General features: G+C 43.7%; 1 protein-coding gene across 9 annotated transcripts in view; it reads left to right on the forward strand.

Annotated features, from left to right (window-relative positions):
* The window catches only part of itpr1b (inositol 1,4,5-trisphosphate receptor, type 1b), a 142,263-nt gene that overhangs the window by 81,640 nt on the left and 33,617 nt on the right, over window positions 1-27,006 (forward strand). For 6 of the 9 annotated variants that reach the window (XM_024426847.2, XM_024426851.2, XM_042324289.1 and 3 more), the window contains 9 exons: window positions 11,478-11,667; window positions 11,967-12,241; window positions 12,974-13,174; window positions 13,553-13,663; window positions 15,390-15,485; window positions 15,594-15,731; window positions 17,861-17,959; window positions 18,585-18,819; window positions 26,588-26,710. In XM_024426847.2, the coding sequence (XP_024282615.1) occupies window positions 11,478-11,667; window positions 11,967-12,241; window positions 12,974-13,174; window positions 13,553-13,663; window positions 15,390-15,485; window positions 15,594-15,731; window positions 17,861-17,959; window positions 18,585-18,819; window positions 26,588-26,710 (1,468 nt within the window). The remainder of the gene's footprint in view (window positions 1-11,477; window positions 11,668-11,966; window positions 12,242-12,973; window positions 13,175-13,552; window positions 13,664-15,389; window positions 15,486-15,593; window positions 15,732-17,860; window positions 17,960-18,584; window positions 18,820-26,587; window positions 26,711-27,006) is intronic. The other 3 variants (XM_042324288.1, XM_042324290.1, XM_024426850.2) reach the window with 2 other exon arrangements.

The raw sequence follows: 27,006 nt of genomic DNA on the forward strand, positions 1-27,006 counted from the left end.
GATTAAAAATACAAATAAATGAAATAAAAATATAGGACAAAACACACATCACAACAAGAGAGACAACACAACACCACATAAAGAAAGACCTAAGATGACAACATAGCATGGCAGCAACACTTGACAACGCAGCATGGCAGCAACACATGACAATGCAGCATGGTAGCAACACGACATGACAACAACATGGTAGCAACACAACATGACAACAACATGGTAGCAACACAAAACAGGGTACAAACAATGTTGGGCACAGACAACAGCACAAAGGGCAAGAAGGTAGAGACAACAATACATCACGCAAAGCAGCCACAACTGTCAGTAAGAGTGTCCATTATTGAGTCTTTGAATGAAGAGATTGAAATAAAACTGTCCAGATTGAGTGTTTGTTGCAGCTCGTTCCAGTCGCTAGCTGTAGCAAACTGAAAAGACAAGCGACCCAGGGATACGTGGGCTTTGGGGACCTTTAACAGAATGTGACTGGCTGAAAGGGTGTTGTATGTGGAGGATAAGGGCTGCAGTAGATATCTCAGATAGGGGACAGTGAGGCCTAAGACGGCTTTCTATTGTGCTAAGAGCAGCCAGCAGTGTGTGCCATGGGCGTGTCTTCCTTTTGGCTTTGTGGCAATGCTTTCTTTTGAAGTTTGGGTTAGTGTTTGCAAAGTCATCTGTGTCGTGTGTGTTTGGTGGTTGCCAACCCCATGCGAGAGTGTTAATTCTGAAGAGTTTCTCACTGCAGTGTGGGCGAGTGTGAGAGTTGAGCAGGGGAATTACTGCAATTACTCAGTGTGATACTTCTGTCGTAAGGGAATCAATCGCTGATCCTCCTGCCTGCCTTTTTTATTTTTTAGGTAAAGCGTATTCGTTTATAGAACAATTTTGTCACAATGATCTCATTTCCTCCCACTCTTAAACACCATTATGCTTTCCTGCACTCCCACTGGGGCCTTGGAAAAGCCCTCCCTTCAGGAAAGCATTGCAGATAGCTGCCAGGGAAAGTGATTCTTCCTGCTTTGTAGCCAAGGAGCCTGCTCAACTTCAAACAGGGCTTCTTGTTTCATAATGCCAGTTTGTTTTTTTCCTTCTTGTTTTGCAGGGGACAAGTGAGCTTTGTTGCGGGGTCACATATGGTGCTGAGTCAATCTAAAACATATCAGCAGACGCATCACATTTCTTCCTGTTGCATAATGCTGGGCCCGCTGCCCCTCTTCTAGGACAGAAGGGCTCTTGTTGTCCAAATGAAAAGCAGGACAAAAACATGCCACAGATTTATCCATGCAGTTTGTTTGTTTGTTTTTGTGATAATCTGGGGCCGTCGCCAGGCCAACGGGATTTTCTTTGGGAAAGAGGGAGGGAGGGAAGGGAGGAGGGAGGGGTCGTATGAAGTGCCAAAGTGAAGGCAGCGTTGGGAGCAGAGCTGCAGCACTGAGCTGTGTGTGCCAGCCATGCTGGGGGAAAGGGGCCAGGTTCTCTGCATCCCTCTCCTCTGTGTGCTCACACCACTGGGGACATTAACTCTCTTAACATGCCCACTGATTATGTTCTCACCATACTAATGAAAGACTTTCCTATGAAGGCTCCTGCTTACTCTGATTTCTGACAAGATGGCTGTCACTGACACGGCTTGTGTAATTGGGATTCCAGGCCCAGCTGTAATTATGGCTTTCATTGTTTGTAATCCATTTGACTCCCCTTTTAGAAATGTTGTGGGTAGTCAGTCACACCATTTTGTGAACATGAAGCGTTCTGTGAGATTATGTTTTAACTCCTTGATGCCTTTCTCTGGCTTTCTCCTGGGATATCAAATCAAACATGGAAGAAGGGTCCTGCTCTTCCTCCTTATGGCGCTCGACAGTGCCAGACTCCCCAACATTACTCACTCAAGCCATCTTCAGTACGCACACCTGCCTTTCCCCACCACGCGCATCAGCGCTCATTGGACACACGTGGACTCAATTACTTGTGTCATTTCCTTCCCTATATCTGTCTGTTTTCTAGCTCTGTTCCCTGCTTCGGGATTGTTTGTCATATGTCCATGTTTACACGTGTGCTGACGCTGTTCCTGTTGTTTTCTATGTCTGTTCCTGAATAAATGTTTGACTCCCCGTACCTGCTTCTCATCTCCGGCATCAGGTCCTTGCAGTATGGACATGCCCATCATTTATGGCTACATCAGTCCAGAGACTTATAGTCCCATGTAAGGCTCTGCTCCAGAACTGATCCAGGTCTCTCTTGAAAAAAATAGATTTGTATCTCAAAGAGACTAACCTGGTTAAATCAAGGTAAACATTTTTTTTGTTTTTGTTGAAATCCAAATAGGTCAGACATTAGTGATAAGCGCCAATTAGATTGCAAAGCTGCTGGCTCTGTCTGGAAGGCTTTCTGGCCCATACTGATGCCCACACTATTGGCTACTACACTGGCAGTAGGCAGAACAGCCTGCAGGCTATAGTGAGATCATTGTAATGTTTCATGGGATAAACTGCATTCCTCCTCTGTAAAACCTGAAATTAGGTCATTGTTCAGTATTTGACTCTTTAATTTAACTTGAATTGTTTGTTCTTTGCATGATAGAACATTGCCTTGAACAAGCTTCCTGGTTCACTATCAGTTATTATCAGTGCTCAAACTCCAAACCGCTTTAGGTTCTATTTCCATCTTTGTCTTGTGAGAGGGATATAAAAAACATAACTTATTAGAAAACCCATCCCTTCTAGAGAAATGTATTAATAGAAATGTCAGAGAGAGACGGGAGGCTGGAAACTGACATCTCATTTTGAGTCATTCTGTCAGAGCCACATACTGTAACTGCTTTGCTTACAGGCTAAGGAGGCTGTAACTGCTCAGTCAGCCTGTAACTGCTCTGCTTACAGGCTGAATGAGGAATGAAGGGTCATTTTATTTACTATACATGGGCATGCTACCAGATGGTTTAATTTTGACGCTTACCCATCCCTTTAGCGAGATAATTGTCATCAACAACCGCTGAATAGCAGAGCGCCACATTCACATAATATTACTAAAAATATTTATATTCGTGAAATCACAAGTGCAATATTGCAAAACACAGCTTAGCCTTTTGTTAATCCACCTGTCGTGTCAGATTTTGAAGTTATGCTTTACAGCGAAAGCAATCCAAGCGTTTGTGTAAGTTTATTGATTGCTTGACAAAAAATTAAGTACACTTAGCATCAGTTAGCTTGGTAAAGAAAATCAGAAAAGCAATCAAATTAATCGTTTACCTTTGATGATCTTCGGATGTTTTCACTCACGAGACTCCCAGTTACACAACAAATGTTCCTTTTGTTCCATAAAGATTATTTTTATGTCCAAAATAACTCTGTTTGTTTGGCGCGTTATGTTCAGAAATCCACAGGAAAGAGCGATCACGACAACGCAGACGAAAATTCCAAATAATATCCGTAATGTCCAAAGAAACATGTCAAACGTTTTTTAGAATCAATCCTCACGTTGTTTTTAAAATATATAATGGATAATATATCAACCGCAAATGTCTTTATCAGTAGGAGAGGGAAAAACAATAGCTGTCCAAACTCTGTTGCGCGAGCAAAACTCATGTGAACATCTGACGCAATGTTATCTTTCTTCTAAATAAAAGCCTGCAACTATGTCTGAAGACTGTTGACACCTTGAAGAAGCGATCGGAAAAGGAATCTGGTTGATATCCCTTTAAATGGAGCAAAGGGAGGCTATGGAACATAGAGTTTTCAAAATAGAAGCCACTTCCTGGTTTGATTTTTCTCAGGGTTTCGCCTGCAATATCAGTTCTGTTATACTCACAGACAATGAGTATAACAGAACTGTGTTTTCTATCCTAATCTGTCAATTATATGCATATTCTAGCATCTGGTCCTGAGAAATAGGCCGTTTACTTTGGGAACGTTATTTTTCCAAACATAAAAATAGTGCCCCCTAGCTTCAAGAGGTTAACTAATTGCCTAAAGGATGTGTGATCTCATTTCTGGACTGTATTCTGAGGATATGTTTGGTTGCCTGTAATTAGAAGAACAATTACACAGTATAATGATTGAACTCTGCTTTCTGACTGACCTATCATTTTACAGGGCTGTCTGGTCACTGCGCACCTGTCTACTAAGTCTATCTCTGACAGAGCACGCAACACTGTTAAATATTTACTTAGTATTCAGACCCCTTGACTTTTTCCACATTTTGTTACGTTACAGCCTTATTCTACATTGTTTCCCCCCTCCCCTCATCAATCTACACACAATACCCGGTAGTGACAATGCAAAAACAGACAACAAAAAAAACTGAAATAACACATAACACACAGTACCAGTCAAAAGTTTGGGCACCTACTCATTCAAGAGTTTTTCTTCATAATTATTATTTTCTACATTGTAGAATAATAGTGAAGACATCAAAATCATGAAATTACACATATGGAATCATGTAGTAACCAAAAAGTTGTTAATCAAATTGTTAATCAAATCAAAATATATTTTGTATTTTGCATTTATATTCTTCAAAGTAGCCACCCTTTGCCTTGATGACAGCTTTGCACAGCTTTGCACACACCTGGCACACACTTGGCATTCTCTTGGCATTCTCTCAACCAGCTTCATGAGGTAGTCACCTGGAATGCATTTCAATTAACTGGTGTGCCTTGTTAAAAGTGTATTTCCTTAATGATTTTGAGCCAATCAGTTGTGTTGTGACAAGGTAGGGGTGGTATACAGGTATAATATTTGATTAAAGACCTGAACTCCACAATCACCCGACCTCAACCCAATTGAGATGGTTTGGGATGAGTTGGACTGCAGAGTGAAGGAAAAGCAAGTTTTCATCAAGGATCTCTCTGTACTTTGCTCCGTTTCACCTTTGCCTCGTTCCTGACTAGTCTTCCAGTACCTGCCGCTGAAAAACATCCCGCCAGTATGAGCCTGCCACCACCATCCTTCCTCTTAGGTATGGTGCCAGGTTTCCTCCAGATATGACGCTTGGCAATCAGGCGAAAGGGTTCAATCTCTTCTTAGGGAGGATGTTCCCTCGGGGGATCAAATCAGCGGGTAGTCAGCGGATATTTTAGAGCGTCACTGATCGTTTTTCGTTAAAATTCAAACTTTCATTAAAACACACAAGCAAGGTATTGAATTAAAGCTACACTCGTTGTGAATCTAGCCACCGAGTCAGATTTGTAAAATGCTTTTCGGCGAAAGCATGAGAAGCTATTATCTGATAGCATGTAACACCCCAAAAGACCCGTAGAGGATGTAAACAAAAATAATTAGCGTAGTCGGCGCTACACAAACCGCACAATAAAATATAAAACATTCATTACCTTTGACCATCTTCTTTCTTGGCACTCCTTGATGTCCCATAATCAATACTGGGTCTTTTTTTGGATTAAATCGGTCCATATATAGCCTAGATATCGATCTATGAAGACTGTGTGATAAACGGAAAAAATAGCGTTTCATAACGTAACGTCATTTTTTAAAAGTTAAAAAGTCGACGATAAACTTTCACAAAACACTTCGAAATACCTTTCTAATGCAACTTTAGGTATTACTACACGTCAATAAGCTATAAAAATCATCAGGGGGCGATGTAAATTCGATAGCCTGCCGTGTGGAAAAATGTCCGGAAAAAAAGAAAGACAATGCCTCGGGTTGGTGGTCGGAGGGAATCGGTTCCCTTTGGTCGGATCTACCAAGAATCAAATCAGAATCAAATGAGGAGACTCTATACATCCTGTGGAAGCTGTAGGTACTGCAAGCTCGGCCCCATATATTACGGTTCACCTTTAACAATTCATGGAAGTGGCGCATGGATATTTTTTTCCATCTCCAGTGATCAGATTTTCCTGCGCTTTTCGATGAAACAGACGTTCTGTTATAGTCACAGCCGTGATTTAAACAGTTTTAGAAACGTCTGAGTGTTTTCTATCCACACATACTAATCATATGCATATACTATATTCCTGGAATGAGTAGCAGGGCGCTGAAATGTTGCGCGATTTTTAACAAAAAGCTGCGAAAATTCGCAGCCTCCCAAAGAGGTTTTAATGATTTTGAGCCAATCAGTTGTGTTGTGACAAGGTAGGGGTGGTATACAGGTATAATATTTGATTAAAGACCTGAACTCCACAATCACCCGACCTCAACCCAATTGAGATGGTTTGGGATGAGTTGGACTGCAGAGTGAAGGAAAAGCAAGTTTTCATCAAGGATCTCTCTGTACTTTGCTCCGTTTCACCTTTGCCTCGTTCCTGACTAGTCTTCCAGTACCTGCCGCTGAAAAACATCCCGCCAGCATGAGCCTGCCACCACCATGCTTCCTCTTAGGTATGGTGCCAGGTTTCCTCCAGATATGACGCTTGGCAATCAGGCGAAAGGGTTCAATCTTGGTTTCATCAGACCAGAGAATCTTGTTTCTCATGGTCTGAGAGTCCTTTAGATGCCTTTTGGCAAACTCCAAGCGGGCTGTCATGTGCCTTTTACTGAAGAGTGGCTTCCGTCTGGCCACTCTACCATAAAGGCCTGACTGGTGGAGTGCTGCGGAGATGGTTGTCCTTCTGGAAAGTTCTCCCACCTCCACAGAGGAACTCTGTTAGGCAAGGACATCAGCACAAGAACTGTTCGTTGGCAGCTTCATGAAATCTGTTTCCATGGCCGAGCAGCAGCACACAAGCCTAAGATCAGCATGTGCAATGCCAAGTGTCGGCTGGAGTGCTGTAAAGCTCGCCATCATTGGACTCTGGAGCAGTGGAAATGCGTTCTCTGGAGTGATGAATAACTCTTAACCATCTGGCAGTCCGACGGACGAATCTGGGTTTCGGCAGATGCCAGACCTTCCCCAATGCATAGGGCCAACTGTCAAGTTTGGTGGAGGAATAATGTTCTGGGGCTGTTTTTCATGGTTATGGCTAGACCTCTTAGTTACAGTGAAGGGAAATGTTAACCCTACAGCATACAATGACATTATAGATTATTCTGTGCGTTCAACTTTGTGGCAACAGTTTGGCGAAGGCCCTTTCCTGTTTCAGCATGACAATGCCCCCATACACAAAGCGAGGTCCATACAGAAATGGTTTGCTGAGATCGGTGTGGAATTACTTGTCTGGCCCTCAAAGAGCCCTTTTGTCTGGCTTAAAAATCCTTCTTTAACCAGTCTCTTCCCTTTCATCTACACTGATTTGAAGTGGATTTAACAAGTGACATCAATAAGGGATCATACCTTTCACCTGGATTCACCTGGTTAATCTTTGTCATGGAAAGAGCAATGTTTTGTACACTCAGTGTCACACACTCAGTGTGACACGTTGTGTCTTGTCACTCTGATCTTAAAGGTATAGTGCAAGATTTTGGCAACTTTTCTACTTAACCAAAGTCCGATGAACTCATCAATACCATTTGCATGTCTCTGTGTGCAGTTAGAAGGAAGTTGAAGGTAGCTTCGTGAGCCATTGCTAACTAGCGTAATTATACAGGAACAGCTATTATGCTTGCTGTTCCCATAGACTTCCATTCTTTGCGGTAACACTAGTTAGCAACTTCATTTAACTGCATTCAGAAAAAAATTGTTATCCATGAGTTAATCTGACTCTGGGTAAGAAGAAAAATGTCTTAATTGCCAAAATATTTTTAAAAGCTCGTCCCGGACAAAATTGATAAAAATATGTGTTTTAAATAAATCATATTTTTTGGGAGTGGCACCAACTATTTAACAGCGGCTGCCCGTCATTGCTAAATGGAATATAGGGCAAACACTGTGTGTGTCTTATGTAACAGATGAAGAGGCCCACTATGGCAGCTTCTCCACCTGGCCATCTCCCTGTGTGAACCCAGGCCTGCCCTGTCATGGAGGGGAACAGGTGTCAATGCTGTTACTCAATAGGCATGCCGCAGCAAGGTGATGTCCACCGATGCCTGCAGTGCAACTTCATTTATTGCCACCGGCTCGGACTCACTCTCTTTTCAGCAACCTCCTTGAAAGCCAATAAACCCAGTTTCTGCTGCCCTTCATTTTTTTGTTCTTTTTTTTTACCTTGAGCTAAAACACTCTTCAGCAATCAGGCTATTTTCTCCACCTCATAAACTTTAGCTAATAAATATTATTAGGATTTCCCTTCCTGAGACTTTTCACAGTGTACTCACGCACTGTTCTCTTATTAGTAATCAATGATCTTGCTTATTACTACCATACAGTGTTCCAAGCACTCCTTATCTCCCCCCTACAGTTCCACCATGCTGATGGCAGTGGCTGGCAGGGTTTGTGATTGGATACTGGTTGGTTGGTTGATTTGTTGATTTGTTTGTTTTTCTATCCTCATATATGACCGGGTCTCTGTAGAACTCAGAGTGAAGTGAAGTGCCACAGCATTCTCCCTCCCAGCACGCTCCTCTCCCAGAGCGGATCACCGTGGTTACCAGCTGGGTGGGTACGGTACGTTGCCCTGCAATGATTACAGCCTCAGCCATGTTGCTCACTGAAGCTTCAGGAGAGGAGGCAAGGGAGCGAGGGAGCCAGCGATATAAATAGAGCTTACATAACTGCCCCTTGTTGATGCCAAGAGCCGGGACAGCAGTGAAGAGGAGGAAAATAAAAAAGAGAAAGATAGGAATGCATAATGACCTTGTTTTATGTGGCGAGAGACCTGGGGGCGGGACTCAGCCTACTGTACGTGACGGTGAGCGCCAGGGTCGACAGGGGCCTCGGGGGGCTTTTGATACAGAGGGCTTAGTGCACCCAGTGGGCCTTGCAGGCAGGATCTAAGCTGCTGCAGAGGACAAGCTGGTGGTTTTCTGGAAGAATGAATCACCAGGTTGATGGTGCATGCCCAGGGATAAATAAGCTTACCACCACAGCCATGCTGGTTATTAGACTCTAGAGGGCCATAGTGCAGATGCAACAGGTGCGTGCGTGTGGCTCTGCTGCACACTGCTTCAGATGATAAAGGAAAAGGTTATTGTTCTACTCTTTCCCCATTCCTTGCTGCAGGAAAGGTCACAGCCCTCGTGCCATGGGTATGTTTTGTACACATGAACTGTATCCTTGTTTGAAATCTGTCATGCATATGGTTAAAGGTGGGCTGCAGTCCTGTGGTTGTGTGAGGGAGGGGATTAAATGTCACTTGGCAATGTCCAAGTGCTATTGAGTATCACCTGCAAATGGCACCTTAATGCCTAGGCCAGGGTTCCTGGCTGGCGGGTGGTTTTATGTGGCCCACAAAGTTTTCAGAGCCCCAGAAAATATATATATATGTGTGTGTGTATATATATATATATATATATATGTATGTATATATGTGTGTTGACATAAAAGACTGTAAAAAAACACCAGGAAATCACATCCACGTGATTTTAATTTAAGAAGTCTCTTCCCAAGTATTCCCACACATGATAGAGAGACACGACATGGTTGTATACAAATGTAAGCAAGGTTTTAAATAATTGTTTTAGTCAAACAATATATTTGTTTGGGCTTCTTGCGGTTAATTTGCGGTCTACAATTGATTTGTAATTATGTTCTGGTCCCCTGACCATCCACTCAAGAAGAAACTAAATAATAATAATCTAGACCAGTGGTTCTCAGCTGGTTTTGCTTGGGGACCCGAATTTGACAATTGAGTGACGACCCAATATTATGGACTGTTGATGATTTCATTGTATTATGTTGTTTTGCAGACCATGCCATAGTGTTATTTTCCCAAGATATGTTTAGAAACCTTTTCAAGATAGTAGTGTTGCAGAGAATTGGAAACTGATAGGCAATACTAGTCAGCAAACTGACAAATTCCTACATATGTGCAGATAGAGCCACAGAGCAACAGCCAAGTTGCCCTGACAGGGTTTTTCCTTAGCCAGCTCTATTCCTGCTGCTGCTGCTGTTGTTGTTTTCTTGGAAATTGTCATAAGGCAGTCAGGTGTTGACATAATTATTGTCATCCAAGCGATTTGAGATGAAATTACTTGTTTATGGTCACAGTCATGAGGGTTTTCCCATTTGAACTGGGTAATGTTGTTATAAAGTTGCTTTCTGGCGGTTGTCCCCTCTGTATGGTAATGGAGGTGGAGGTTTTGGTGGATGTTTGCCTGCTTACATAACCACTGCTGATTTCTGATCACTATCAATGAATGACCGTGGTTTTGTCAACAAGATTGACTTAACCACATGTGTTCCTTTTTACAGTTTTGTTGTTTATTAGAAAGTTATTTTAAAGGGGTAGAAACTACTTCAGGTAACTTAATCTGAACTTTGTGCTTACTCTCGGGTCATGGTTACTGGTGGAATTCTATGAGTACTGTTTAAGGCATGCACAGTTTTACTATAACATTTTCTGATTTTCCTTCAACTTCTGTATACTGTATGTTCCATTATCTCAGACAGAGGGACTTCAATGAGTTGAGTCTCAACCTGGAAAGAATGCTGGTTATGTAAGAGGTTTTCAAACTGCCCCAGAATTCATGCGATAACTCCTGCCCACCTCTGGTCTCCCCTCCCTCCCTCTTCCCTCTCAGACCAAGCACACACTTCAGTGCCACTCGGGTGCTCAAAAAGTAGGGCAGGATTTTCCATCTAAATCAAATCAAATGTATTTATATAGCCCTTCGTACATCAGCTGATATCTCAAAGTGCTGTACAGAAACCCAGCCTAAAACCCCAAACAGTAAGCAATGCAGGTGTAGAAGCACGGTGGCTAGGAAAAACTCCATCTCTTCTTTACCTTCATTTCCCCCCTTGTTATCTGATGTAACAGTGTTTGGGCTGAGGTTTGTTTGCAGTGGCTCCCTCCCTTCAACCACTCAGCTGATTGCAAGCCTTATGTAAGGAGGGAAAATGCGACTGGATAATAGCAGCTGGAAAGAGCTAAGTCCCATGCATGGAAGAAAAAGTTGTCAAATTAGTGTGCAAAAAAATACATTTGTTTTTATAGGTTTTGCAGTGTTAGACTTTCACTTGAAGAGTTTTGTTCTGGTGAAAAGTACTTGATGCTGAATTTGGTTAAAGCCACCTTTGTTTGAGTTGACAAACTTCCTGTGATTGCTGTGTACCTGGCTGTGTTTGCTGTATGACTTTGTGTACATTGCAGCCTGCCCTGCACAGTGCCAGTAGAGTTGTGCCCTTTGGGCAGGGAGCATATGGTGTGAAAACAGGTGAGCACATGGAGGCACTCCAGGTTATTTCCTTGGCAGAGGGCTGAGGGTTATTTAACAGATCTTCAGCGAGAGAGAGCCTCTGGGTGCATAGCAGACAGACAGACAGACGGAGAGACGTGGTCAAACTGCCAACAAACGGAACAACAAATATACCCAACCTTTGAGCTGTCTACCTTGTATTGCTTACAATGGGAAACATGTAGATTATCTGACAACATTATCATAATACCTCACTATGAATCCCTCTCACTACCACTTCCCATATAAACACAGAATGAACTCAAACAGAACCTCTTACATCCGCATTTACTTGTTCTTCTTGTCCGTCTCCAGAAATCCTTCTTCATGCGCCTGACGGGGGAAAACAAGTCGGAGATGTTCTTCAAGGTGTTCTATGAGAGGATGAAGCTGGCCCAGCAGGAGATCAAGGCCACTGTGACCGTCAACACCAGCGATCTGGGCAGCAAAAAGAAAGAAGAGGAGCCCCCGGACAAGGACACGCCCACCGCTAAAGGAAAGAAAGGTCAGGGTAGCAGGCCTGGTGTGAACAACATCCTGTTCCTGTCTACTGAGACAGTCAATCCAGTGAATTTACTGCACTCAGAACACAGCACAAATCATACATCAGTCATTCACAAACACATACAGCTGTTTCACACTGCAGTGCAAATTGGGACCCAATGATGAAGCTCACGTTCTGTGACAGCTACATCTCTGCTCCTGTGTGCAATGTGCAGTGAGACTCTCCCATGTCTTACTCTGTTGTACTCTGGTGCCCTTCGGTGTGTATGTCTCTGAATTCTCCTGTTCCTCTCTCTACAGGGATGGAGGTGGCAGTGGTGTCTACGGTGGCGGTTGCCGTGGTGACGGAGGAGGTCAAGGAGCAACTGGCGGAGGCCTCCACAGTCACTAAGAAGGCGTTCACAAGGTACCGGCGTGAGGCTGAGGCCGAGGAGCATCTGGCTGCCGCTGAGGGTCAGGGCCCCGCCAGCACTCCAGACGACCAGGAAGGGGAGATGAGTGTCATTATCACCATCATGCAGCCCATCCTGCGACTCATGCAGCTGCTGTGTGAGAACCACAACAGGGAGCTGCAGGTTGGTCAGCCACACCACCAGGGGGCACTACTCTGGTTTACATTACACAATTTAGCTATTAAAGGGGGGCTGCGATGATTGCTCAGGCCCCATGGCACACTTACCGTTTCAGTGCTGGTAAATTTCCATCACCAGATCTTTATACAGAAATGAAACCATATGGTGAAAATAGACATCCGTTGGAACAACATGATGCAACTGTTTCCATATCTGGTAGCGCTTGGTCTGGTTTCACTATGAGGACGATTGTGTTTGGAAATGGGGACGTCCAATACCTCAGACTGACAGTGAACTTCCCCCATTAACATCCTCTGTGCAGTAAGGTCAAGGCTCCACATGATTGACAGATAGCTGGATGCTGAATCACCGCAGCTCGTCATCAGTTGTGTAGTTATATGGCCTGGCTGGATTGATCCTGAGCCACCGACACTGACATGTTTAGACTCACGAATTAAAGATGTGTCTCATCATTAGATAAACCAGCCATTGAATTAAACTCTTAGGCAGAAAGCAACCGTAACAGGTAGCTTTTTTAACACAGCACATGAAACATTGATAATTGGTCATTTCTGATAATAATATACTCAAAAGACAGTACTTTTGAGTTTCAGTGGAATAAACCCATTTGTTCATAGAGGGATCTGAGCTTATTGTTCATATTGCCAATGTTTAGAATGACCATATGAATTAGTGTGTTTCTAACTTTGAGTCGTGTGTAACCTTCCTCTCCAGAACTTCCTACGGTGTCAGAACAACAAGAACAACTATAATCTGGTGTGTGAGACACTGCAGTTCCTGGACTGTATCTGTGGCAGCACCACGGGAGGCCTGGGGCTACTGGGACTCTACATCAATGAGAAGAACGTAGGTCTCATCAACCAGACAGTAGAGAGCCTCACAGAGTACTGCCAGGGACCCTGCCATGAGAACCAGGTGGGCATATACACACATACACACACACACACACACACACACACACCGATTTTACCGAGATCAAAGCTTTGTTTTATATGTGCACATGCAGTATCATGAAACATTGTTGTCAAATGACCCAGTGTTTGCATATAACTGATGGTTCTATTTCAGTAATTGTAGGGTTGGTCTTATTTGGCAGTGCTTTCTTTACTTGGCTTTTACATTCTCTTTACAAGCCCAGCTAGGTCCCAGTACACAGCTGCATGCTAAGAGAAGGCTTTCCTTGCAGGATCATGTCAGACTAAACAAAACCCTTTTTGTAATATTGTTTTCTGGTAAATGTCACATCAGTCCCAGAGAGGAATGCAAAAAGTTTCCTGTCTGTTTCTTTGTCAGAACTGCATCGCCACTCATGAATGCAACGGTATCGACATCATCATCGCTCTGATCCTCAACGACATCAACCCCCTGGGCAAGAAGAGGATGGACCTGGTGCTGGAGCTTAAGGTATGGACACCCTGTCTCGGTTTGGTAGTCATGTTGCACCCTGTTATGTTTTCCTTCATTATCCATTTGGCATATTAATCAAGGTAATTAAGGTAATTTCAAGGTAATTTCTAATCAAGTAATTAAGGCAGTTATACAATTTTTTAATCATTACAATACATTTACAACAGATTTCACAACACATTAAGTGTGTGCCCCAAGCCCCTACCACATACAGTATCTCAAACACAAAATCCATTTGTGTGTGTATAGTGCGTATGTTATTGTGTGTGTGAATGCATGTGTCTGTTTGTGCTGCTTCACAGTCCCCGCTGATCCATAAAGTGTATTTTTATCTGTTTTTTTAATCTAATTTTACTGTTTGCATGAGTTACTTGATGTGGAATAGAGTTCCATGTAGTCATGGCTATATGTAGTACTGTGCGCCTCCCATAGGCTGTTCTGGACTGTGAAGGGACCTCTGGTGGCGTGTCTTGTGGGCTATGCATGGGTGTCCGATCTGTGTGCAAGTAGTTCAAACAGACAGCTTGGTTCATTCAACATGTCAATACCTCTCACAAATACAAGTAGTGATGAAGTCAATCTCTCCTCCACTTTGAGCCAGGAGATATTGACATGCATATTATTAATGTTAGTTTTCTGTGTACATCCAAGGGCCAGCTGTGCTGTCCTGTTCTGAGCCAATTGCAATTTTCCTATGTCCCTCTTTGTGGCAAGTGACGACCTGACTGAACAGTAGTCCAGGTGCGACAAAACTAGGGCCTGAACGATCTGCCTTGTTGATAGTGCTGTTAAAAAGACAGAGTAGCGCTTTATAATGCACAGACTTCTCCCCATCTTAGCTGCTGTTGTATCAACATGTTTTGACCATGACAGTTTACAATCCACTGTTACTCCAAGCAGTTTAGTCACCTCAACCTGCTCAATTTCCACATTATTTATTACAAGATTTTAGTTTTTGAAATATTTAGGACTAACTTATTTGTTGCCACCAATTCTGAAACTAACTGCAGCTCTTTGTTAAATGTTGCAGACGTGTCAGTCGCTGTAGTAGCTGACCTGTATAGTGTTCAGTCATCCGCATCTGCTTTACTCAAAGCCAGTGGCATGTCATTAATAAAGATTTAAAAAAGTAAGGGGCCTACACAGCTACCCTGGGGAATTCCTGATTCTACCTGGATTATTTTGGAGAGGCTTCTATTAAAGAACCCCCTCTGTGTTCTGTTAGACAGGTAACTCTTTATCCACAATATAGCATGGGGTTTAAAACACATACGTTTTTACAGCAGCAGACTATAATCAATGTCAAAAGCCGCACTGATGTCTAACAAAACAGCCCCCACAATCGTTTAATCAACAATTTCTCTCACCCAATCATCAGTCATTTGTGTAAGTGCTGTGCTTGTTGAATGTCCTTCCCTATAAGCGTGCTTAAAGTCTGTTGTCAATTTGTTTACTGTAAAATAGCATTGTATCTGGTCAAACTAAATTTTTCCCAAAGTTTACTAAGGGTTGGTAACAGGCTGATTGGTCGGCTTTTTGAGCCAGTAAAGGGGGCATTACTATTCTTATGTAGCAGAATGACTTTTGCTTCCCTCCAGGCCTTTCTAGTAGGCTTAAATCTTTGTTTCAATGCATTTTTTAACCTTCAGCACTCATGACAACCTGAATGTTATCCATCCTCCTGATGTTCTGTCTCCATTGCACTGCTCTCTTTCTGTTCCAGAATAATGCATCCAAGCTCCTCTTGGCCATCATGGAGAGTCGCCACGACAGTGAGAACGCAGAGAGGATACTATACAACATGAGGCCCAAAGAACTGGTAAGTGGCATATACAGTATTGGTTGCAAGATGCACATGCAGCACAGCACAGAGGACAATGTTAAGGCGAAGTTATCTGACGGTCTGGTTTGTGACGTTCATGTGCAGGTGGAGGTGATAAAAAAGGCCTACATGCAGGGGGAGGTGGAGCCAAATGAGCCTGCTGAGGAAGATGAAGATGGCGAGGAAGAGCATGCAGCCTCTCCACAAAACGTGGGCCATAACATCTACATCCTGGCTCATCAGGTACTGTAGATCACTTACTGGCTGCATGCAATTGTCCATCCCCATACAGTACCCCTGTAACAGCTACACAACCTATAGTCATAATTACATCAGAGCACTACTCCTTGCTTCCACCCTAACCCCCCTGAGGCACAATACAGCTCTATACACGATTGTGTCTATTCATGTAGTTATGTGGGTGAACAACACCGACAGTTACAGTTAATTCGGAAAGTATTCAGACCCCTTGACATTTTCCACATTTTGTTACATTAGTCTTATTCTAAAATAGATTTTTTGTTTTAATTATCATCAATTATCACAAAATATCCCATAATGACAAAGCAAAAACAGTTTTTCAGGCCAATTTGAGCAAATTTATAAAAAAATAAAAAACTGAAATATTACATTTGATTAAGTATTCAGATCCTTTACTCAGTACTTTGTTGAAGCACCTTTGGCAGCAATTACAGTCTTGAGTCTTCTTGGGTATGGCGCTACAAGCTTGGCACACCTGTATTTGGGGAGCCTTTCATGCTAGATGGGGAGCGTTGCTGCACAGTTATTTTCAAGTCTCCAGAGATGTTCGATCGGGTTTAAGTCCAGGCTCTGGCTGGCCACTCAAGGACATTCAGAGACTTGTTCAAAAGCCACTCCTTGTCCTTGTCTTGCCTGTGTGCTTAGGGTTGTTGTCCTGTTGGAAGGTGAATCTTCACCCCATCCTGAGGTCCTGAGTACACTGGAGCAGGTTTTCATCAAGGATCTCTCTGTACGTTGCTCTGTTTATATTTCCCTCGATCCTGACTAGTCTCCCAGTCCCTGCCAATGATGCTGCCACCACCATGCTTCACCGTAGGGATGGTACCAGGATTCCTCCAGATGTGACACTTGGCATTCAGGCCAAAGAGTTCAATCTTGGTTTCATCAGACCAGAGAATCTTGTTTATCATGTTCTGAGAGTCTTTAGTCGCCTTTTGGCGAACTCCAAGCGGGCTGTCATGTGCCTTTTACTGAGGTCTGGCCAATCTACCATAAAGGCCTGATTGGTAGAGTTCTGCAAAGATGGTTGTCCTTCTGGAAGGTTCTCCCATCTCAACAGAGGAATGCTAGAGCTCAGTCAGAGTGACCATCGGGTTCTTGGTCATCACCTTGACCAAGGCCCTTCACCTCCGATTGCAATGTTTGGCTGGGTGGCCAGCTCTAGGAAGAGTATTTTATTATTTTTTACCCCTTTTTCTTCACAATTTCATGATATCCAATTGGTAGTTAGTCTTGTCCCATTGCTGCAACTCCCCTATAGACTCGTCATAGGCGAAGGTCAAGAGCCATGCGTCCTCCGAAACACGAAACACGACCCTGCCAAGCCGCACTGCTTCTTGACACACTGCCTGCTTAACTCGGAAGCACCAATGTTTCGGAGGAAACACCATCCAGCTTGTGACCGAAGTCAGCTTGCAGACGCCCGGCTCGCCACAAGGAGTAGCTAGAGTCGCGATGGGACAAGGAAATCCCGGCCAGCCTACTCTCCCCTAACCCGGACGACGCTGGACCAATTGTGTGCCGCCTCATGGGTCTTCCAATCATGGCCGGCTGTGACACAGCCTTGGATCGAACCCGGTCTGTAGTGAGGCCTCAAGCCCTGCAATGCAGTGCCTTAGACTGCTGCACCACTCACGAGGCCCCCTCTATGAAGAGTCTTGGTGGTTCCAAACTTCTTCCATTTAAGAATGATGGAGGCTACAGTGTATTTAATCAATGTTATAATAAGGCTGTAATGTAACAAAATGTGGAAAAAGGGAAGGGGTCTGAATACTTTCCGAAAGCACTTGTATGTAGATGAAAATGTTGATCCCAAGGCATGATGCCCTGCTGGCTAGTGGGTGAACGCTGAACAGAGTCTACATCCTGTACTTGGAGCACATGTACTGTCAGACACGGCAGAGATCAGTGTTAGTCACCTGTCCCCACACGTAGCATGTTCCATGCAACCTGCCAGATAAAATTAAGAAAAATAGACACAAAAACATGAAGTTGGTGACTTAGAAAACCCTGATCGTCAATTTGGACTTATTTCTGTACAATGAATATTCACAACTATAATGTGGTACATCACCTGACGACATTGGTACATTCATACAATGTTGTTCCAGTTGGCCCGCCACAACAAGGAGCTGCAGGCCTTGTTGAAGACCTATGGGGAGGGGGATGAAGCCCTGGAATTCTATGCCAAGCACACAGCTCAGATTGAGGTCAGTCATTTTAGTCTGATTCAGGAGAGTCAGCTATTGTGGCTCTGCCCCTGCCGGTGCCCTCTCCCTGCACTGAAAAGTTCAATTTTTTTCCACTGTGTTTTTACTATGTCATTTTCTGTTTTATTACCCCTGTTTTCAATATGGTGGATTGCAACATGTATTTTGTCATAAATATGTTTTGACTTTTTATTACCCTACTCATGTGACAGTCATGTTATTTTTCTTGGACTGCTTTTCAAACTGTTAGTATTTAGTTAGCATATGAAAATGACTAGCAGCTTTGTTATGTTTGCACCTGTTCCACTGTGTGCTCAGCAAGGGGAAAGAATGCTGTCTGTTGACAAACCTCAAACCTGGAAGAACTTATGAAATTAGTGTAGCGTTGCAAAGTGTTTTTATACACAGCCACTTATACACACTCTCTACTCCTCTTCTGGTGTATAACATTACTGTAACTAAAATATGTCTTAGCCATTTTTCCAAGGGGAAGAATAGTAACCAACATGCCACTATCTAACCAAATAGTTTGGGGCCTACCTAGTCCAGGACCTAGAGTTGCCCATCCCCCCCTGAGAGAGAATGTCTGTGACAGGCAGCGTTGGCTGTATGTGGTTGTGTCCAGATTGTGCGGCTGGATCGCACCATGGAGCAGATAGTCTTCCCCGTGCCCAACATCTGTGAGTTCCTCACCAACGAGTCCAAGCTGCGGGTGTACTATACCACGGAGCGCGATGAGCAGGGCAGCAAGATCAACGACTTCTTCCTGCGCTCTGAGGACCTCTTCAACGAGATGAACTGGCAGAAGAAGCTGCGAGGTACTCAAGAGCCAACCACTGGTAACGCAAACACGGTTCCCTGTGCGTCCCTCTCCCTACTTCTCTATACTAGGTACCTGCTTTACATGCCCTCAGCCCTCCCTGACCCCTCCAGACCCTTCAGGAGACCCACCCAGGCTGTGTTGGGTTCTCCCTCCATGGGCCAGAGACCCACCCTGAACCTTGGATGGAAGGGAGGAAGGGGAGAGGGCATGTAAAGGTTGTATGTTAAGTTAGAGCACCTAACATAAAGTGGATAAAGGCTAAGATATTTACAGTGTAAGGTTGGAGTGAAATGTTTACATGACAGAGGGAGGATTGTTGAGAATGTGGGTGTGACTTTCTGCAACGTCTCGTAAAGAATTATGAAATTCTTGATTGACTCCTGTTCACGCCCCACAGCTACAGCTACAGTACTGTACTTTTGTTTATGTTCCCAGCCCATACATTCACATTCAGTTACTTATGATGGGTTGTTGTTTATGTCAGGTGAGAATTCATCTTTCTTATCACAGAAACACACACGCACACAATCAGATGGGATATATTTTATTTGTTTACTAGACTGAGTACATGCCATGGCCCTGTCTCATAGGGAGTGAATAGATAGCTAGACGAGAGGATGAGCTGCTCTGAGAATAGGATGTAATGGGATTGGAGGTCAGTCTGGGTGGGTCTCGACCAGGGAGAGTCAGTCCAGGATCCAGCAGACCATCAGACACAACTGCTGACCCCAGGCCCACAAGGGTTCAGGCAGCACAGACTGAGAGCAATCAGGTCATGAGCCATCTATAGGACTGCTGGAGAGTGTGGTGGAGGACAGGACCAGATTAGGCCTACTTGATGAATGGAAACCAGATGCCATGAGAGGGACTGGGGCAGAGAGTGATTCAATAGATTGGGAGAATAAATTATTTTTTGTAAAGGTAGAGAGTTAGACACTTAGAGAATAAGATTAGCGTTCTCAGAATCTGTTTGCAAACAGTATAACACCCTAAGCCTCATGGGAGGTTAAAAAAATGAAGAAAAAAAAAAACAGTCCTACAATAACTCATGGTGTGATTGTTGATGCCCTCATCCCAAGTCCACCCACAAAACATCCCCCATGTTACACATTCAGTAGGGCGTCTCCCTATTGACACACAGTTCCTGATTCTTCCACCCCCCCTCTCAGGCTGTGAACGCTGTATGACTGCACTCTTTGTTTCCTCAATGGGAGCGTGTTTCTGCCTGCCTGTCTGTCACTCTGTGAGCCCTGTACTGTTTATAAAAGTCCCCACCCTCCGTTCCTCTTTTCAAATGAAGAAGCTGCCTCCAAAATAGCAGACGCCGCGCAACCGTCCGACCCTCTGATCAAAAACCATGTGGGCAGAAGGCGAGGCGAGCGTTGCTTATGTTGGCCGGGGAAGGGATTGGCGGTCATGAGTGTCTAAGTTGGATGTTCAAATCCCTGGTTCAAGTACTGAACACACTCCAAAATCACCCCATAGGATTTATGTACACTAAATAAGCCTGCTAATTGGCTTAGCCCCCTTTCCATTATTTAAATTATGTTTTTGCTTTGTTGTTTAGTGTGTATTTGAACCTTGCAAATTTCCTATCTGACCCTACCCTTATCTATTTAAAAATAAACCGATTGTGAACCTTAGCCTGGACATAATTCTTGTTTAATGTAGAATTAACCTTCAGTTGGATACATTTTTATTTTATTTCACCTTTATTTAACCAGGTAGGCTAGATGAGACCAAGTTCTCATTTACAACTGCGACCTGGCCAAGATAAAGCAAAGCAGTTCGACACATGAAACTACACAGAGTTGCACGTGGAATAAACAAACATACAGTCAATAATACAGTAGAAAAAGTATATATACAGTATGTGCAAATGAGGTAAGATAAGGGAGGTAAGGCAATAAATAGGCCATGGTGGCGAAGTAATTACAATATAGCAATTAAACACTGGAATGGTAGATGTGCAGAAGATGAATGGTAAATACAGTATGGGGATGAGGTAGTTGGATGGGCTATTTACAGATGGGCTATGTTCAGGTGCAGTGATCTGTGAGCTGCTCTGACAGCTGGTGCTTAAACCTCTTGGCGCACCCATCCCATAAGCAGGATCATTTCGTCAACATCCGCTGAATTGCAGAGCGCCGAATTCAAATTAAATTACTAAAAATATTTAATTTTCATGAAATCACAAGTGCAATATAGCAAAACACAGCTTAGCTTGTTGTTAATCCACCTGGCGTGTCAGATTTGTATTTATTTTTTTACAGCTAAAGAAAAACCAAGCGTTTATGTAAGGGCATTTCTCTCAGCAGACAAAACATTACAAACAGCTAGCAGCAAAGTAGATTGGTCACGAAAGTCAGAAAAGCAATAAAATGAATCGCTTAGCTTTGATGATCTTCGGATGTTTGCAATCGCGAAACTCCCAGTTACACAATAAATGTTCCTTTTGTTCCATAAAGATTATTTTTATATCCAAAATTCCTCCATTTGGTTTGCACGTTTTGTTTAGAAATCCACAGGCTCGAGCGGTCACGATGGGGCAGACGAAAATTCCAAATAGTATCCGTAAAGTTAGTAGAAACATGTCAAACATTTTTTATAATCAATCCTCAGGTTGTTTTTACAATAAATAATCGATAATATTTCAACCGGACCGTAGCTTTTTCAATAGGAGAGAGAGAGAAAATGTCTGCTCCAAGCTGTTGTGCATGCAACACTCTACTGGCACCCAGCCATCCACTGACGCAATGTGATTGTTCTCGCCCCTTTTGCCAGAATAAATGGCTGAAACTATGTCTAAAGACTACTCACACCATGTGGAAGCCATAGGGAAAGGAATCTGGTTGATATCCATATATATGCATATTCTAGCTTCTGGGCCTGAGAAATAGGCAGTTTAATTTGGGTACGTTTTTTCATCCAAACATCAAAATACTGCCCCCTACACTCAACAGGTTAAAGCTATTGAAGGAGATATGTGTCTCCAGCTTCAGTGATTTTTGCAGTTCGTTCCAGTCATTGGCATCAGAGAACTGGAAGTAAAGGAGGCCAAAGGAGGAATTGGCTTTTGGGGTGACCAGTAAGATATACCTGCTGTAGCGCGTGCTATGGGTGGGTGCTGCTATGGTGACCAGTGAGCTGAGATAAGACGGTGCATTACCTAGCAGAGACTTGTAGATGACCTGGAGCCAGTGGGTTTGGCGACGAGTATGAAGTGAGGGCCAGGCAACGAGAGCATACAGGTTGCAGTGGTGGGTAGTATATGGAGCTTTGGTGACAAAACGGATGGCACTGTGATAGACTGCATCCAATTTGTTGAGTAGAGTGTTGGAGGCTATTTTGTAAATGACATTGCCAAAGTCGAAGATCTGTAGGATGGTCAGTTTTTTAAGAGGGTATATTTGGCAGCATGAGTGAAGGATGCTTTGTTGTGGAATAGGAAGCCGATTCTAGATTTAATTTTGGATTGGAGCTGCTTAATGTGAGTCTGGAAGGAGAGTTTAGAGTCTAACCAGACACCTAGGGATTTGTAGTTGTCCACATATTCTAAGTCAGAGACATCCAGAGTAGTGATGCTGGACGGGTGGGCAGTTGCAGGCAGCGATCGGTTGAAGAGCATGCATTTAGTGTTACTTGCATTTAAGAGCAGTTGGAGGACACGGAAGGAGAGTTGTATGTCATTGAAGCTCGTCTGGAGGTTAGTTAACACAGTGTCCAAAGAAGGGCCAGAAGTATACAGAATAGTGTTGTCTGCATAGAGGTGGATCAGAGAATCACCAGCAGCAAGAGCGACATCATTGATGTATACAGAGAAGAGAGTCGGCCCGAGAATTGAACCCTGTGGCACCCCCATAGAGACTGCCAGAGGTCCGGACAACAGGCCCTCCGATTTGACACACTGAACTCTATCAGAGAAGTAGTTGATGAACCAGGCGAAGCAATCATTTGAGAAACCAAGGCTGTTGAGTCTGCCGATAAGAATGTGGTGATTGACAGAGTTGAAAGCCTTGGCCAAGTCGATGAATACGGCTGCACAGTATTGTCTCTTATCGATGGCGGTTATGATATCGTTTAGGACCTTGAGCGTGGCTGAGGTGCACCCATGACCAGCTCTGAAACCAGATTGCATAGCAGAGAAGGTACGGTGGGATTCGAAATGTTCGGTAATCTGTTTGTTAACTTTCGAAGACCTTAGAAAGGCAGGGTAGGATAGATATAGGTTTGTAGCAGTTTGGGTCTAGAGTGTCTCCATGTTTGAAGAGGGGGATGACCACGGCTGTTTTCCAATCTTTGGGAATCTCAGACTATATGAAAGAGAGGTTGAATAGGCTAGTAATAGGGGTTACAACAATTTCGGCAGATAATTTTATAAAGAGAGGGTCCAGATTGTCTAACCCAGCTGATTTGTAGGGGTCCATATTTTGCAACTCTTTCAGAACATCAGCTATCTGGATTTGGGTGAGGGAGAAATGGGGAGGCTTGGGCGAGTTGCTGTGGGGTGTGCAGTGCTGTTGACCGGGTAGGGGTAGCCAGGTGGAAAGCCTGGCCAGCCTTAGAAAATTGCTTATTGAAATTGTCAATTATAGTGGATTTTGCATACACTATACATAGACTTTATTTTTTCTACTGTGTCATTGACTTGTTTATTGTGTTATTGACTTATTCATTGTTTACTCCATGTGCAACTCTGTGTTGTTGTCTGTGTCACACTGCTTTGCTTTATCTTGGCCAGGTCGCAGTTGCAAATGAGATCTTGTTCTCAACTAGCCTACCTGGTTAAATTATGGTGAAATAAAATTAAAATAAAATATCGGTGGTGACAGTGTTTCCTAGCCTCAGTGCAGTGGTCAGCTGGGAGTAGGTGCTCTTATTCTCCATGGACTTTACAGTGCCCCAGAACGTTTTTGAGTTTGTGCTATAGGATGTAAACCTCTGTTTGAAAAAGCTAGCCTTAGCTTTCCTAACCACCTGTGTATGTTGGTTCCTAACTTCCCTGAAAAGTTGCATATCATTGGGGCTATTCGATACCATTGCAGAATGCCACAGGATGTTTTTGTGCTGGTCAAGGGCAGTCAGGTCTGGAGAGAACCAAGGGCTATATCTATTCCTGGTTCAATTTCTTTTGAATGGGGCCTGCTTATTTAAGATGGTGAGGAAGGCACTTTTGAAGAATAAACAGGCATCCTCAACTGATGGGATGAGGTCAATATCCTTCCTGGCCAGGTTGATTAGAAAGGCCTGCTCGCTGAAGTGTTTTAGGGAGTGTTTGACAGTGATGAGGGATGGTCGTTTGACCGCAGACCCATTACGGATGCAGGCAATGAGGCAGTGATCTCTGAGATCTTGGTTGAAAACAGCAGAGGTGTATTTGGATGGCAAGTTGGTTAGGATGATATCTATGAGGGTGCCCGTGTTTACAGCTTTGGGGTTGTACCTGGTAGGTTCATTGATAATTTGTGTGAGATTGAGGGCATCAAGCTTAGATTGTAGGATGGCCAGGGTGTTAAGCATGTCCCAGTTTAGATCACCTAGCAGCACGAGCTCTGAAGATAGATGGGGGGGCAATCAGTTCACATATGGTGTCCAGAGCACAGCTGGGGGCAGAGGGTGGTCTATAGAAAGCGGCAACAGTGAGAGACTTGTTTCTGGAAAGGTGGATTTTTAAAAGTAGAAGCTCGAATTGTTTGGGTACAGACCTGGATAGAAAGACAGAACTCTGCACGCTATCTCTGCAGTAGATTGCAACACCGCCCCCTTTGGCAGTTCTATCTTGTCGGAAAATGTTATAGTTAGGGATGGAAATTTCAGGGATTTTGGTGGTCTTCCTAAGCCAGGATTCAGACACGGCTATGACATCCGGGTTGGCAGAGTGTGCTAAAGCAGTGAATAAAACAAACTTAGGGAGGAGGCTTCTAATGTTAACTAGCATGAAACCAAGGCTTTTATAGTTACAGAAGTCAACAAATGAGAGCACCTGGGGAATAGGAGTGGAGCTAGGCACTGCAGGGCCTGGATTAACCTCTACATCACCAGAGGAACAGAGGAGGAGTAGGATAAGGGTACGGCTAAAGACTATAAGAACTGGTCGTCTAGTACATCCAGAACAAAGAGTAAAAGGAGCAGGTTTCTGGGAGCGATAGAATAGATTCAAGGCATAATGTACAGACAAAGGTATGGTAGGATGTGAATACAGTGGAGGTAGGCCTAGGCATTGATTGATGATGAGAGAGATATTGTCTCTAGAAACATCCTTTAAACCAGGTGATGTCATTGCATTTGTGGGAGGTGGAACTAAAGGGTTGGCTAAGGTACTGTATATTGAGCAGGGCTAGAGGCTCTACAGTGAAATAAGACAATAATCACTAACCAGAACAGCAATGGACAAGGCATATTGACATTAAGGAGAGGCATGCGCAGCCGAGTGATCATAAGGGTCCAGTGAGTAGTGAGGCTGGTTGGAGACACGGCTATTCAGACAGCTAGCGGGCCGGGGCAAGCAAGCTAGCAGAAGGGCCTCAGAGGGACGTCGCGACGGGGGAAGTCTGTTTATAGCCTCCTCGTGCGGCGCTGCCTCGTGCGTTTACGTCGGTAGACAAGTCGTGATGGATTAGTAGGGTTTTGTGTTGTAAAGGGGACCAGTCCAATTGGCAACATAGGTATAGTGGCCCAAGAAGTTGTCTGATGGACCTATTCAGCTAACAGCCTATATGCTCTAGACAGCTAGCGGGCCGCGGCTAGCAGGCTAAAGACACGAAAATGGAAACACTGCTCTGGTGTGTAAGCTTATGTAACCATTGTATGTAGTACTATCATCATCACGCTTTGATTATTTGAATCAACTCTCTAGTGCAAGGGCAAAAACCAAAATGTGTACCCCTTGGGGTCCCAAGGACTGAGTTTGAGAAATGCTGCCCTACTGGGTTGAATGCTTCAGCTGACACAGAAAAGGCAAACACTTCAGTGAAGTGAAGACGTGCCACTGGGGTGTATTATTTGCTGCGAGAAAAACTGACAAGTGAATCACCCAATCACCCATGATGTTTGGGTACCAGTTAACAATAACCTTCCTACAACTGTAACCAAATACAAAATTGCCCCCCCTCTTTCAAAAATGTCATACTAGACAAAATTCTAACCCCTAGTGGTATGTCTTATATTTGAGATTTAGCTCTAGATGCAATTGTGATTTTTGAAGGGATACTTCAGGATTTTCCCTAGAGTCAGATAAACTTGTAGATAAAATGTTTGTCTCTGTTCCCAGTATGAAGGAAGTTGGAGGTAGTTTTGTGAGCAAATGCTAACTAGTGTTAGTGCAATGACTGGAAGTTCTATGGGTATCTACTAATAGATATTATAGACTTCCAGTCATTGCACTAACATTTGGTTAGCAGTTGTGTTAGCGCTTGTTAGTAACTTCCTTAAAACTGCATACAGGGACATTACAAATGGTATCCATGAGTTCACCTGACTCCTGAAGTATCCCTTTAAGAACCTCTGCATTGTGCATAATAATATTAATAATTTATAAAGTGCTTTTCATTAAACAGAATGATCTCAATGAGCGTAAGTGGACAATCCTCCAATGAATGCTCTGTCAAATGTGTTTACGCACTATAGATACTGTACGTGTATGTGCATCTCCTGTGATGTGTTCTGTGAATCTTGTCTAAGTTTGGCGAGTGCAGCAGTATTGTGATGGTGGTGTAGTCGTAGCATTGCAATGTTTTCTGGTGTTGAGGTGGTCCCAATGACTATGTATTGACCGAGTGTGTTGGTCCTCTTCGTCCCTTCTCCAGCCCAGCCCATTCTATACTGGTGTTCTCGTAACATGTCCTTCTGGAGCAGCATCTCCTTCAACCTGGCTGTGCTCATGAACCTGCTGGTGGCCTTCTTCTACCCTCTGGAAGGAATCCGCGGAGGTCAGTGAAGTTCTCTCCCCCTTCTCCCCTCCCTTCTCTCTCACTCAGCTAAATAATCTGCAGGGTATCTGTGCCAAACGATGGCTGATTTCTGTATGTGTTCTCTGTTTAATTCTACAAGTGTGACTTTTACCAAACAGGACATTGAAGCAAATGACAAGCACAGAAAAGCAAGGGAACTACATTACAACGCACATTACACACAAACTCAAGTTGTTTGGGAAGGTGAATTGAGCATAAACTTGGTCACCACTGTTTTCAAACTGTTCTCTGAAAATATTGTGATTTCACAATAC

The sequence above is a fragment of the Oncorhynchus tshawytscha genome, linkage group LG07, assembly GCF_018296145.1.
Source record: "Oncorhynchus tshawytscha isolate Ot180627B linkage group LG07, Otsh_v2.0, whole genome shotgun sequence".
Classification (NCBI taxonomy): domain Eukaryota; kingdom Metazoa; phylum Chordata; class Actinopteri; order Salmoniformes; family Salmonidae; genus Oncorhynchus; species Oncorhynchus tshawytscha.